Here is a 13,911-nt window from a genome sequence, read left to right as displayed (position 1 = left end):
TTTTTTTTTTTTGTATTTTTAGTAGTAGAGATAGGGTTTCACCATGTTGACCAGGATGGTCTCAACCTCTTGATCTTGTGATCTACCCGCCTTGGCCTCCCAAAGTGCTGGGATTATAGGCGTGAGCCACCGCGCCCGGCTTCTCTTTATTTAATAGTCATTTTTCCTCCTAATTATTCTAGCTAAGACTTTCCAATTTTGTTGATATTTTCAAAGAACCAACTTTTTTTTTTGGTTCTCTATTTTTTTTTTTTTTTTTTTTTGAGATGCAATCTTACTCTTTTGCCCAGGCTGGAGTGCAGTGGTGTGATCTCAGCTCACTGCAGTCTCCGCCTCCTGGGTTCAAGTGATTCTCCTGCCTCAGCCTCCCAAGTAGCTGGGGCTACAGGTGTGCACCACTAGACTAATTTTTTGTATTTTTAGTAGAGATGGGGTTTTTGGCCAGGTGGTCTCAAAATCCTGACCTCAAGGGATTCACCCACTTTGACCTCCCAAAGTGTTTGTGTTACAGGCGTGAGCCACCATGTTTTGCCTGCTTTCTCTCTGCTGTAATTGTTACTTGTTTCCTTCTGCTAGTTTTGAGTTTAACTTTTTTTTTTTTTTTTGCGGCAGAGTTTTGCTCTTGTTGCCCAGGCTGGAGTGCAGTGGTGCGATCTTGGCTCACCACAACTTCCGCCTCCCAGGTTCAAGTGATTCTCCTGCCTCAGCCTCCTGAGTAGCAGGGATTACAGGCATGTACGAACAAGCCTGGCCAATTTTTTGTATGAGATGGGGTTTCATCATGTTGGTCAGGCTGGTCTTGAACTCCTGACCTCGTGATCCGCCTGCCTCAGCCTCCCAATGTGCTGGGATTACAGGTGTGAGCCACTGCATCTGGCCTGACTGCCTTTTTTTTTTTTTTTTTTTTTTTTTTTTTAGGTGGAGTCCTTTTCTTTTCTGTCACCCAGGCTGGAGTGCAATGGTGTGATCTCAGCTCACTGCAGCCTCTGCCTCCTAGGTTCACGTGATTCTCCTGCCTCAGCCTCCTGAGTAGTTAGGATTACAGGCGCACGCCGCCATGCATGGCTAATTTTTGTTTATAGGAGAGATGGGGTTTCACCATGTTGGTCAGGCTGGTCTCCAACTCCCGATCTCAAGTGATTCACTTGCCTTGGCCTCCCATAGTGCTGGGATTACAGGTGTGAGTCATCATGCCTGGCCTAACTGCTCTTTTTTTTTTTTTTTTGGAGGCAAGATCACCCAGGCTCGAGTGCAGTGGTTTGAACATGACTCACTGCAACCTCGACCTCCTAGGCTCAAATTGATCCTCCTGCCTCAGCCTCCTGAGTAGCTGAGAGCAACAGGCATGCACCATCATGGCTGGCTAATTTTTTAATTAAAAAAATTTTCTTTTTTTGAGATGGAGTCTCCCTCTGTAGCCCAGGCTGGAGTGGGAAGGCACAGTCTCAGCTCACTGCAACCCCGCCTCTCGTGTTCAAGTGTTTCTCATACCTCAGCTTCTAGAGTAGCTGGGACTACAGGCACACACCACCTCGCCTGGTTAATTTTTGTATTTTTAGTAGAGATGGGGCTTTGCCATGTTGGCCAGGTTGGCTATGGACTCCTGACCTGAAGTGATCTGTCTGCCTTGGCTCCCCAAGGGATTATAGGCGTGAGCCACCATGCCTGGCTAATTTGTAGTTTTTATAGGGATGAGGGTCTCGCTGTGTTGCCCAGGCTTGTCTCAGGCTCCTGGGCTCAAGTATTCTCCTGCCTCAGCCTCCCAAAGTGCTGGGATTATAGCCGAGAGCCACTGCACTTGGCCTAATCTCTTTTTAAAATCTCTTCAGAGTATGCACAGGGCTGCTGTGGGTTTGGTATCTTGTTCGTTAGTAATGCAGGTGTTTGCAGTGGTAACTTTTCCTCCTGGAGGAGCGTTTGCTGCATCCCATATGTTTTGGTTGTGGTGAGCCCTCTGTTGGGGGTTTCCACTCTCTGGTTATAAACATGCTGTGGAGAATGTGCTCTGATGAGTCTGTGTGTACGTCTTCCATGATTTCCTTTAATTCATCCCTGAGAGTCGAATGAGCAGATCTCATGGCAAACGTGTGTTATATCTTCTGCCCAGGAGGCTGTCTGAGTACTTGTGTCCTGTGAAGGTGCTCTCTTTTTTTCTATGCTTAGCATTTTAAACATGTATTTTTCAGTATGGTCAGTGAAAATTTCTACCTTGTTTTGGTTTGTATGTTTTTATTCCTTGGTGCAGGAGTTCTGGGTATGCCTTTTAAGCATTTGCTTTTGGGTCCTGTGGGCACTCTAGGTGGTGTGGGGTTGGGTGCAGCGGTGGAGGGAGGTGGCACCTTACTGGACATCTGGGTGCCTGGCCTCTGCGACCTGTGTCCTCTGTCCCTGTGCAGCTGGCCCAGGCCTTTGTGGTGAAGCAGGGCGTTCATGTATCAGGAGCGTCTCCCGAGAGCATCAGCAACCTTCTCTCGGAGGTGGCCGAGTATGGGACCTGCTACATGCGCCTGACCCACTTCTCCCTGCAGCCCGTCCTGGACTCCTCGTACAGCAAGGGCCTTGTGTTCCAGGTATCGTCTCTGCCTCACGGTTGTCACGAACCTTTGAGATAACGGTGCACACGTTCTGGAAAAGAGAATCTTAGAGGTCCTTCTGTGGGACCACAGTCTAAAACTTATTTCCTTGCTAACATCTGAAACCCGACAGTGACTCTTCAGGGACGGGTCAGTGATGACATTTTCCCTCACTGGAAACCTGGGGCAGATGTGTGTGGGCCCTGGGTTGGTGGGAGGCCAGCCTGGCCAGCATTCAGGGTGTGCAGGGCAGGCAAGGCAGTGAATGGGGCTCTTGCTGCCTGTACTTTGGTGGGAGCAGTCATCCGCATTGTGGATGAGTGACAGGGCAGGACTCTCGCGTTGGGTGAATTTACGCTGCTAGGTGTTCTGAGCCAAGTCTGGCTCTGGAAGCTGCTGTTTGTGAGTCTTGAAGCTGGCTCATGTGCTGGGTAGAGGCCCAGGGGACGGGGATGCACCTTGAATGGGAGAGGACAGGCAGGCAGATGACGGGACGTCGCGGGAGTGGAGAGGAGGGTATTGGGGAAGCTGGGCAGAGAGCCCTCAGGAGGAGCCGTGCAGCGCTGGCGCCTTCGACTGTTAGTGCCACAGCGGGGGCTGAGGATGGGGTGATGCAGTGTGGTCAGGTTTTAGACGGGCTCGGGAGGTCGGCGTGGTGGGAGCTGCATGGGGTGGGGACAGCTTCTGGGCAGACGAGCAGCCCTGGGGTTCTTGAGGGCTGGAGGTGGTGGAGGAGGGGTCGGAGCAGTGGACACTGAGAAGGGTCGGACTGTGGTTCTCACTTGTGTGGCAGGCGTGGCCAGGCCACGTGGCTCCTGGGGTGGGTGGACTGAGATTGGTCCAGGATTGGCATGAACTTCAGAGCCTGCTGCCGTGGCGTTACCCAGGATGCTGGTGCCACCGAGACCACTGTGGTCTGAGCAGCCGAAGCCCTCACAGCACTGGTGTCTGTGCATAGAGCGCAGCCGCCCTTTCCACCCTCACCCCCAAATCCCAGAGGCCACGTCCCTGGGCAGCTGGTCTCAGATGAGAGGAGGGATTGGTGGTGGGCCATGGCTTGTGGAGGTCCAAATGTCTACCTGGCCTGGTGGCTGGACGTGGCTCGCAGAGTCCCATTGCTCGGAAATGAAGCCCAGAGCTGAGGTGGGGAGCAAAGTGCTGTGCCCAGCACTGGTACCCTCAGGCCCTGGGCACAGGCTGTGTCCACGTTCCTGGCTGCCCTCCTCCCAGCCCTCTTGCCTACAGGCCTTCACCAGTGGCCTGAGGAGATACCTGCAGTATTACCGGGCCTGCGTCCTCGCCACTCCGCCCACCCTGAGCCTCCTCACCATTGGTTTTCTCTTCAAGAAGCTGGGCCGGCAGCTCAGGTGAGCCTCAGCATGGCGGCTGAGCAGGGGACTTTGTGGGTGAGGTGTGGGGCTTGCTGGGCAGCGGGGGGGTTTGCCCTGCTCCCTGGCAAGGAGAGCCTGTGAGAAGAGCCCTCAGCAGGCGACTGGACAGCCCTTGCCTGGCTAAATTCAGGTGCCAGGTGCCGAGCAGGTGTGTCTGCCATGGGCCCACGACAGCTGGTCCATCCAGGCCCTCCAGGCCTGGTGGCTCCTGCCTAATCAGTACACAGGGTCCCTGGGGGTGTGGCATCTGGCACAGTTAGTGAGGAAGCTGGTTAGTGAGGAACCAGGCTGGGGGGCCACTGGCAAGTGCCGCCAGAGAAGGAAGAGTGAGGATTGGGGGTGGGAGCTGGAGGGATGACCTTCTAAGCAGAGGAGCAGAGTGTGGCAGCCCAGAGGAGACCCAAGGGCTGAGACAGCGCCAGACACTGTGGGGGTGGGGGTGGGGGTGGGAGTGGGCTGTGAAGGGTGTGGGTTGTGGCAGATGCTTGGTGCCACTGTGTGGATGAGAGGGGCTCTCAGGTGCAGCCCCCATGTGGGGTGAGGAAGTGGGAGGGTCAGGGTGATTCGGGTGTTGGCCAGTGCCTGGGAGGGAGGTGCCTGTTTGGTGTGGGTGCTTCAGTGGGGTCTGTGTGGACAGCACAGGGGCACAGGGCTGGGCATGAGTACTGCAGGGCCATTGGGGTGCATCTGGTTTTTAAGGCAAACATCTAAAGTCAGTTGCTCCAGGGAGCATGAAGATTTGTGGAGATTTTGCTCACAGTCTGATCTAGGCCTGGGGACCCTGAGCCCAGTCGCCTGGTCTGATCCTGTCTCTGGGTCTAGGTATCTGGCCGAGCTCTGTGGTGTTGGTGCTGCACTCCCAGGCACCTGCGGAGGAGGGCCCAGGGCCGAGTTTCCCACCGTGAGTCCTGCGTCCCTGTTGAGCGTGCCGGCCTGGTGGGCTCCAGGAAAGGGGGTGCTGAGTGTGTCCTTGGGGGGCTGCTGCCGGCAGGGGTGCACCTCACTGAGCTGTCCCCCCTTGCTATCTGCAGGGCGTGAAGCTGCTGTCCTACCTCTACCAGGAGGCGCTGCACAACTGCAGCAATGAACACTACCCCGTGCTGCTGTCCCTGCTGAAGACCAGCTGCGAGCCCTACACGCGGTGGGCAGCGGCTGGTGGGGCTGGGCTGGCACACATTCCCACCAGGCAGACATCTGAGAGCAGCCCCTTGTCAGAAACCTGTTGAATGTGGGGCTCACACAGGAAGGGGACTGGGCAGGAACCCCCCACCCCTACCCCAAATCCTCATGGATAGCATGCCCCACCCCTGCCTCCGTGGACAGCCGTGCCCCTGCTCCTCACTGCTGGCCCCACCCACCTCTCCACTGACCACACCCACCCCTGCTGCTCTCCCACTGCAGCTTCATCCACGACTGGGTGTACAGCGGGGTGTTCAGAGACACTTATGGTGAGTTCATGATTCAGGTGAACCAGGAGTACCTCAGTTTCCGAGGTAGGTGGCAGCTGGCTGCGGGGCGGGGCTCCGTGCCTGTGGGCCTGGGTTCAGGGCCACAGCCATGCCAGCCACGCTGGTGTTCCCCCCACCGTAGATAAGTCATACTGGACCCATGGCTACGTGCTCATCTCCAAAGAGGTGGAGGACTGTGTTCCCGTGTTTCTGAAGCACATTGCCCATGACGTGTACGTCTGCGGGAAGACCATCAACCTGCTGAAGCTCTGCTGTCCCCGGGTGAGGAGGGGCTCCTGCGTGTGGACGGGAGGGGCTGGGGCTGCGTCTGAGGCCAGGGCTGAGTGCCAGTGGCTGTGCCTGCATCCCCTTTGGCAGCATTACCTCTGTTGGTCCGACGTCCCCGTCCCCCGGATCTCAGTGATTTTCTCCCTGGAGGAGCTGAAGGAGATTGAGAAGGACTGTGCTGTCTATGTTGGGCGCATGGAGAGAGTGGCCCGCCACAGCTCCGTCAGCAAGGAGGAGAAGGTGTGTGGCACCACAGGTCTTGGGGGCTTTCTTTGTGCCTGCCTCTGCTTCCTGGGGTCTCAGGCTGGTAGGGAGGATGTGAGGCCATGCAAGATGCGTGGGATTCCTTCTGGCATTTTCTGTCCTGGTGGTGTGGGTGGGTGGGTGCCAAGGGGGAGTTGAGATGAATGTCCTGGAGCCAGATGCCAGGGAGGGGCTCTGTCCTCTCCTCCTGGGTCTGGGTGGCTTAGCCTGAAGCCCAGGCTTTGTTGGCTCGGGAAGCTTCACTGGGGCTTCCCTTGGGCCTGCTGGCTGTGAACAGATAGTCCGACTGTGCTCCAGGGCGGCAGGGTGTGTGATTCTACACTCAGGTGGCCTTTGCAAGCTCCCCTCCTACTGGGAAGGGATGACGTGTCAGAAACGGGCCACGCCTCTCCTGCGTCCTCAGGGAGGGGCTCAGTGGTACATTTGGCACCATTCCCAGGAACAGGCTTTCTGGCCTGGGCAGGGGCAGGCCCAAGAGGCTAAGCAGGGAAGCTCCCTCTCCTCTCTGAGGCCCCTTGGTTTCCCTCCAGGGTGGACACACAGCCTGGGGTCCTCAACTCCCAGATGTCTCTGTGGGAGCTGGTCAGCTCCAGTCCGTGGCCTGGAGCCAGCCTTGGCACTGCTGAGAGCCGGGGTGGGGAGGGTGTCCCGCCGTCACTTGGCGCCTCCTCTCACCCTCGGGCTGTGTGTCTTGCCTGCCGGCCCTGATCCCACACGTGTCCTAGGTGAGAGGTCAGAGGACTAGGTTGCTTTTTTTTCCTTTGTGACAGGGTCCCACTGTGTCGGCCAGGAGGCTGGAGTACAGTGGCACCAACGTGGCTCCCTGCAGCCTCCACCTCCCAGGCTCAAGGGATCCTCCTGCCTCAGCCCAGCCCCCAAGTAGTTGATACTATAGGCGTCCGCCACCACACCTGGCTAATTTTTGTATCTTTGTAGAGATGGGGTTTTGCCATGTTGTCCAGACTGGCCTGGAACTCCTGAGCTCATGTGATCCACCCACTTCAGCCTCCCAAAGTGCTGGGATTACCTGCTGCGCCTGGCCAGTGTACTTTGTTTACCATTGTCTTGTTTAGGAATTACGTATGGAAATTGCAAAGCAGGAATTAATTGCTCATGCCCGGGAAGCAGCCTCCAGGGTCCTGAGTGCACTGAGTGGTGAGTGGCCTCAAGTCCTCCCTTCTGCACTTTTGGGGGTGCCTTGCTGGGGCCTCTTTGTGACAGTGTGCCCCTTACTTTCCCAATGCAGACCGGCAGATGTCAGAGCGGATGGCCTTGGACGCCCGGAAGCGCGAGCAGTTTCAGAGGCTGAAGGAACAGTTTGTGAAGGACCAGGAGGTGGGTGGGAGGGACCTGCCTGTGCTGGGTCAGGCCTAAGTCCTGATTTCACAGCCCAGCCTGTGTGTTTTACAGCGACGCCAGGCGGCCAGGCAGGAGGAGCTGGATGACGACTTCAGCTACGCCCGTGAGCTCCGAGACAGGGAGAGGAGGCTGAAGTCCCTGGAGGAGGAGCTGGAGAGGAAGGCAAGGTAGGGCAGCAGGGGCCCCAGGCCCAGGGGTGCAGGTGCGGCAGGGGCCCCGGAGCTCTGCTTTAATCACACTGATGATTTACTTTGTGTTTTGAAAACCTGCAGGCATACATTAAGGTAGAAAGACCAATGTGCTGAACCCAGAGTGGCTGCAGCCATTCTGCCATATGCAGGCGTCCGTACCCGTCCTGAGTGTTGTCTTGTGGGTGGTTTGTATGGATGAGGGTCTGAGCAAGGCCTGTGTGCTGTTTGGGGTCCTGTCTCTTTATCTATCTTCTTTCTAAATAGGTCCCAGCCGGGCGCGGTGGCTCACGCCTGTAATCCTAGCACTTTTGGGAGGCTGAGGTGGGTGGATCACGTGAGGTCAGGAGCTCAAGACCAGCCTGGCCATCCATCATGTTGAAACCCCATCTTTAAAAAATAAATAAATAAATAAATTGAATTAAATAAATAAATAGGTTCCTTATTTATTTTTAAGTCTGTTATTGGTCTGACAGAGGGTGGTTTTTTTTTTTGTTTACTATTTTTTTTGAGACAGAGTCTTCTTCTGTCGCCCAGGCCGAAGTGCAATGTTGCGTGGAATCTCAGCTCACTGCAACCTCCACCTCCCAGGTTCAAGTGATTCTCCTGCCTCAGCCTCCCGAGTAGCTGGGATTACAGGTGCCCGCCACCACGCCCAGCTAATTTTTCTAATTTTAGTAGAGATGGGGTTTCTCCATGTTGGCCAGGCTGGTCTCAAACTCCTGACCTCAGGTGATGTGCCTGCCTCAGCCTCCCAAAGTGTTGGGATTACGTGCCCGGCCGAGATGGTGTTTGTCCAGCACAGCATTTGAGTCTGTCTCCCGTGTTGTCATCAGCCTGTTGCTAGTCTTGAGTAGAGCTGGAGCCTTCAAGGGGCTGTTTGGGGTTTTAGAGAAAGACCCTCTCAGGAGGGTCTGGCTGCTTCCCGCTCAGCCCCACACGATGCTCAGTTGTCTCAACCTTAGATCCGTTTATGGAGCCAGCGAGGGACATTCGTGGAGGGGTGCGTGTGCCTGTGTGCACATGTTCGTATGCGTTTTTGCATGCGTACGTGTTTGCGCATGTATGTGAGTAGATGCTGTCCCATTAACACATGGAGAAAACCAGGCCTGGACACCATGTCTCTGGCCTGTGGTGGGCAAATTAGAGCTGGCCAGTTCAGGTTTGAGCCGGGGTCCCAGTGGAGCCCAGCACAAATTGCCTGCTGGAGAAAAGCTCAAAATCAGGGGGCATGATAGGTGAGGCCGGCTTTGAATTCAGCTAATAAAGCGTTTGTGTTGGTTTTGCTTCATGTACTTTTTTGCATTAGTTTTCAATTCTCAGGTCTGCACCTGTAGGAGAAGAGGCCTTGCTTCTTAGGGGCCTGGGGCCCTCAGCATCCTGCTCACCCCTTGCTTCAGGCCATGCAGGATCTTATTCTGGTTTTCATCCAACAGACCTTGCTGAGCCCTGGCTGGGCACCGACTTGCCAAGGTTTCCCAGCCTGGCAGGTGGAAGGGCCTGCCTGGTGCCGCCCTGCAGGTGCTGTGAGGGCCCAGAGCTATCCGGCCCTGGCAGGGGGAGATTAGAGGCAGGGGCCCACTGGGGCCTCTGTTGTGCAGAACCATTCTCCCCCGAGGGGCGCCAGGTGGATGGGACGGGGTGACTCTTGTGGCTGTGTCCTCTCTGGGTGTGGCTTCAGGCAGGCGCTGGTCGACCACTACAGCAGGCTGTCTGCAGAGGCAGCTCGTCGGGAGCAGAAGGCGCTGTGGAGAATCCAGAGGCACCGACTGGAGAGTGCACGGCTTCGCTTTCTCTTGGAAGATGAGAAACGCATTCGGGTATCTCAGCAGCTTTAGGTGGCAGCTCTTCCCCTGGGCTTTGGGGGTCTGGTAACCCCCTGGAACTGCACACAGACCTGCGTGCTCTTATGGGAGTGGGCTGGTGGTTCTCATGTTTGTAGCAGTGCCACTGAATTGCAGATAGAGGTGGTGAGGAGCTCGTGGTTTTGGAGTGCTGGGGTCCCAGTGGAGCCCAGCACAAGCCTTGTCTGGTTCAGTGTACATGGCTGCTGTGGGCGTAGGGGCCGTGCTTTTCTCCAGCTCTGCTGGTCATCTCTCTGGCTTAAATTTCAGGAGATGCTGAAAGCGATGACTGAGGCTCACCAGCCCCAGGAGCCGGCAGACTTTCTCTTGAGCCCACACTCCCAGGTGAGTGGCAGAGCAGAACCCAGGGTGCCCTAACTCTGAGCTGGGGGTGCTGGGCCTGGCTGTTTGCCATAGCCCTTGGCACCTGGTGAGTGTCGGTCATGGCTGCAGAGCTGAACTTGGGGGACAGAGTTTGAGGGCTCAGGGAGCCTGAGACCAGACTGGGTCTGATGTCATGTGTGTTTCAGGTCACATCTGGCCCTGAGCACCCAGATGGAGGCCAAGGCTGTGATTCTAGGACTGCAGAGCAACATTCGGCTTCCTGGGATTGCCCGAACAGGCCAGACCTGCGGACCCCACAGCCCCTTAAGCCTCTAGCAGTGGGAGCTGGTGGCCCAGGGCTGCAGCAGGCAGAGGAGCCTGGGTCCTTCTCTGACGGCCTCAGCCTTGGAGACTTCCTACCTGTGGGCCCAGGGGCTGAGCAGTCTTTGCAGACTGGCACGGTCCCTCTCCTGGAGGCAGCGCTGCAGACCATCAGCTCAGACCTGCCCGCTTCAGCTCCTGGGGAGGCACCTTCAGCGGCCAGCACTCAGCCCTCCAAGCCACAGGAGTACGACTTTAGTACTGTCCTGAGGCCGGCTGTGGCCGCCTCACCTTCACCAGGGCCCCTCCAGGCTGCAGAGTGCAGCTTTCTGCCTCCCTCACACCCACCCAGGTGTGCCGCCCTGGAGGAGGGGAGCAGTCAGCACACAGAGCAGCTTTTTGGGCATGTGTCAGGGGGCGGTGTTCCCACAGGGGGCTACAATTCTGGAATAGCTCCCACTCAGCCACGGTGGAACACCCATGGGCACATGTCCGATGCCAGCATCAGGGTCAGGGAGGAAACGTCAGATGTGGCTCCCACCCGGCCACGGTGGAACATCCATGGGCACGTGTCTGATGCCAGCATCAGGGTTGGGGAAAACGTGTCTGACGTGGCTCCCACCCGGCCACGGTGGAATATCCATGGGCACGTGTCTAATGCCAGCATCAGGGTTGGGGAGAACGTGTCAGACGTGGCTCCCACCCGGCCACGTTTGAACATCCATGGACATGTGTCTGATGCCAGCATCAGAGTTGGGGAGAATGTGTCAGACGTGGCTCCTACCCGGCCACGGTGGAACACCCATGGGCACGTGTCGGATGCCAGCATCAGCTTGGGGGTTTGTGTGTCGGACGTACCTCCCACTCGGCCACGGTGGAACGCCCATGGACCCATCCCTCCGCCCCACGTGATGTTGGGGGCCCTCTCACCAGAAACTGAGTCCAACACACCCAGGCCCCAACAGAGCCTCCTTGGCCACACGTCCCAGTCAGCGCTCAGCCTGGGAGCACGGAACGCTGCTCTGGATTGTGGGCCACAGCTGCCTGTAGAAGTGGGGCCATCTCTCTCCTCCCCCAGCTTAGGCTGTGGGGAGGAGCGCGTCAGCATGGGAGAGAATGTGTCGGACGTGGCTCCCACTCTACCACAGTGGAACATCAAGGGACACGTGTCCGACAACACCATCAGCGTGGGAGAGAACGTGTCGGACGTGGCTCCCTCCCGGCCACAGTGGAACATCGAGGGACACGTGTCCGACGACACCATCAGCGTGGGGGAGAACGTGCCGGATGTGGCTCCCTCCCGGCCACAGTGGAACATCGAGGGACACGTGTCTGACGACACCATCAGCGTGGGAGAGAACGCGTTAGATGTGGCTCCCACCCAGCCATGCTGGTCCAACACACCAGGAGACAGTGTCTCTGAAGAACCAGGTTAGTCAGGTGGCCGATGGCCAGGAGTGGGACTATGGGACCCACAGAGCCTGGGAGGTAGGCGGGAGGTGGGGCTGGCTGCGAGTGAAGGTCCCTTCAGGACTCCTTGTTTGTCAGTTAGGACCTGAGCTGCTGTTGGGGGGACATGGGGAGGGGCTGCCTGAGCCAGGGCCAGCTCTGCTCCGTCCGCTCCGCAGGCGCTCAGCCCAGACACTCCCATGTCCACTTGTGTCCACACAGGCCCTGGGAGGAATGGGGACACTGAGGAGCTCTCTCCAAATTGGCGTCTGAACTCACAGGTGAGGTGGATGCAGCCTAGGGGGTCACACAGCACGCAGGGAGGGCTCTGTGCCTCTAGGTTATCATGTGGGCAGGTCCCACATGCGATTTTCCTTTTGGCACAAGGTGGGTGAGTGGGGGCAGCATAATGTGGGGAGGTGGCTCTCAGGCTGGTGTTTTGTTAGGAAGACGCAGCTGCCCAGAGCAGCCGAGGACCTGGTGAGGAGAAGGCGGAGGCCTGGGACGGGGAGCAGGCCTACCTGGCAGGCCTGGCAGGGCAGTACCACCTGGAGCAGTACCCGGACAGTTACGAGTCCATGTGTGAGTGCAGTGTCGCTGCGGGCGGGGGCAGAGCCAGAGCCCTGGGCGGGCAGGTTCCTAGCACGCTCTCCATCTCCCACAGCTGAGCCACCCATCGCTCACCTTCTGCGCCCCATGCTTCCCCGGGCCTTTGCCTTCCCCGTCGACCCCCAGGCCCAGTCCGCCGCAGACGAGACCGCTGTGCAGCTGAGTGAGTTGCTGACGCTGCCCGTGCTCATGAAGCGCTCCATCACAGCGCCACTGGCCGCCCAGTGAGTGCCCTCACCCCAGCCAGCCTGCCTGCCCAGCCCGCCCCAGCGGCACCCTGACTCCAGCTCCCTCCTGTCAGTATCTCCTTGGTGAACAAGGCTGCCGTTGACTACTTCTTCGTGGAGCTGCACCTGGAGGCACACTATGAGGCGCTGCGGCACTTCCTGCTGATGGAGGACGGCGAGTTCGCCCAGTCCCTCAGCGACCTGCTCTTTGAGAAGGTGACCTCCGGACACGGAGCTGGGGTGGGGCCGGTGGTAGAGGGGAGGCCATGGGGAGGGGGAGACTAGCTGCAGGGCCTCAGCCTCCCTGCCGCTCTGGCACAGCCCCGTGAGGCGCCGGTGCATGGCCAGGGACGTGCCTGGGGCTCCTGGGGACACCGGTCCCTTTTTTGCCCAGCTTGGGGCCGGGCAGACACCTGGGGAGCTGCTCAACCCGCTGGTGCTGAACTCCGTGCTGAGCAAGGCCCTGCAGTGCAGCCTGCATGGGGACACCCCACACGCCTCCAACCTCTCCCTCGCCCTCAAGTACCTTCCCGAGGTTTTTGCCCCCAATGCCCCAGATGTGCTGAGCTGCCTGGAGCTCAGGTACAAGGTGAGCAGCAGCCCTGGCCATGGGGATGGGGCAGGGGCCTGCCCATGGGACACCTGCTGAGCGGGGGCTCCTGGCAGGTGGACTGGCCCCTCAACGTCGTCATCACCGAGGGCTGCCTGAGCAAGTACAGTGGCGTCTTTTCCTTCCTGCTGCAGCTGAAGCTCATGATGTGGGCACTCAAGGACATCTGCTTCCACCTCAAGCGCACAGGTGAGGCCTCGCTGAACCCCGGTGCCCCGGGCTTGAGGCTGTGCTCACCTCTGTCCTCTCCTCTCTGCCAGCCCTGCTGAGCCACATGGCCAGCTCCGTGCAGTTCCGCCAGCTGCAGCTGTTCAAGCACGAGATGCAGCACTTCGTGAGGGTCATCCAGGGCTACATCGCCAACCAGATCCTGCACGTCACCTGGTGCGAGTTCAGGGCCAGGCTGGCCACCGTGGGCGACCTGGAGGAGATCCAACGTGCGCACGCGGAGTACCTGCACAAGGCCGTCTTTAGGTGAGGCCTGGGCACTGCTGCGTCCCTTGCCCTGTGGTCGCAGCTGAGCCCACCCAGCAGCACTGCTTCCCCCCAGGGGCCTGCTCACGGAGAAGGCGGCGCCCGTCATGAACATCATCCACAGTATCTTCAGCCTCGTGCTCAAGTTCCGCAGCCAGCTCATCTCCCAGGCCTGGGTCCCTGCTGGGGGCCCGCGGGGTGCAGAACACCCCAACTTTGCACTCATGCAGCAGTCCTACAACACCTTCAAGTACTACTCCCACTTTCTCTTCAAAGGTGAGGCCCACCCCAGCTGGGAGGGCAAGGCGGGGTTCACACCGTGGGCAGAGGCTTGAGTGGCTTGCTGATCCCCAGTGGTGACCAAGCTGGTGAACCGCGGCTACCAGCCTCACCTGGAGGACTTCCTGCTGCGCATCAACTTCAACAACTACTACCAGGATGCCTGAGGCTGCTCTGCGGGGGACATGCACAATAAAAAGGTGTCCTCAGACCCTGTCTGTGTCCCTCTCTCCCAGGCGGGGGCTGAGGACAGGGCGGGGGGA

At 58.1% G+C, this 13,911-nt stretch overlaps 1 protein-coding gene across 6 annotated transcripts in view; it reads left to right on the top strand.

Annotated features, from left to right (window-relative positions):
* Positions 1 to 13,864, top strand: part of TUBGCP6 (tubulin gamma complex associated protein 6) — a 32,864-nt gene extending 19,000 nt beyond the window's left edge. Inside the window, exons 4-26 of one of the 6 annotated variants that reach the window (XM_032266174.1) lie at positions 2,397 to 2,570; positions 3,819 to 3,940; positions 4,787 to 4,865; positions 4,996 to 5,105; positions 5,366 to 5,457; positions 5,555 to 5,694; positions 5,791 to 5,940; positions 7,038 to 7,119; positions 7,211 to 7,299; positions 7,354 to 7,490; positions 9,193 to 9,331; positions 9,626 to 9,700; positions 9,886 to 10,801; positions 10,883 to 11,431; positions 11,672 to 11,730; positions 11,896 to 12,031; positions 12,114 to 12,282; positions 12,360 to 12,501; positions 12,680 to 12,874; positions 12,952 to 13,084; positions 13,156 to 13,369; positions 13,446 to 13,645; positions 13,724 to 13,864. In XM_032266174.1, the coding sequence (XP_032122065.1) occupies positions 2,397 to 2,570; positions 3,819 to 3,940; positions 4,787 to 4,865; positions 4,996 to 5,105; positions 5,366 to 5,457; positions 5,555 to 5,694; positions 5,791 to 5,940; positions 7,038 to 7,119; positions 7,211 to 7,299; positions 7,354 to 7,490; positions 9,193 to 9,331; positions 9,626 to 9,700; positions 9,886 to 10,801; positions 10,883 to 11,431; positions 11,672 to 11,730; positions 11,896 to 12,031; positions 12,114 to 12,282; positions 12,360 to 12,501; positions 12,680 to 12,874; positions 12,952 to 13,084; positions 13,156 to 13,369; positions 13,446 to 13,645; positions 13,724 to 13,815 (4,194 nt within the window). In that variant the 3' untranslated portion in view covers positions 13,816 to 13,864. Of the gene's footprint in view, positions 1 to 2,396; positions 2,571 to 3,818; positions 3,941 to 4,786; positions 4,866 to 4,995; positions 5,106 to 5,365; positions 5,458 to 5,554; positions 5,695 to 5,790; positions 5,941 to 7,037; positions 7,120 to 7,210; positions 7,300 to 7,353; positions 7,491 to 9,192; positions 9,332 to 9,625; positions 9,701 to 9,885; positions 11,432 to 11,671; positions 11,731 to 11,895; positions 12,032 to 12,113; positions 12,283 to 12,359; positions 12,502 to 12,679; positions 12,875 to 12,951; positions 13,085 to 13,155; positions 13,370 to 13,445; positions 13,646 to 13,723 lie in introns of all 6 variants that reach the window. The other 5 variants (XM_032266172.1, XM_032266173.1, XR_004264937.1 and 2 more) reach the window with 5 other exon arrangements.
* Positions 13,865 to 13,911: the final 47 nt, after the last annotated feature.

The sequence above is a fragment of the Sapajus apella genome, unplaced genomic scaffold (assembly GCF_009761245.1).
Source record: "Sapajus apella isolate SASKATOON/1434 unplaced genomic scaffold, GSC_monkey_1.0 scaffold156, whole genome shotgun sequence".
NCBI lineage: Eukaryota > Metazoa > Chordata > Mammalia > Primates > Cebidae > Sapajus > Sapajus apella.
Note: the sequence above shows the minus strand (reverse complement) of the source record. Positions and strands in the feature narration are given on the sequence as shown.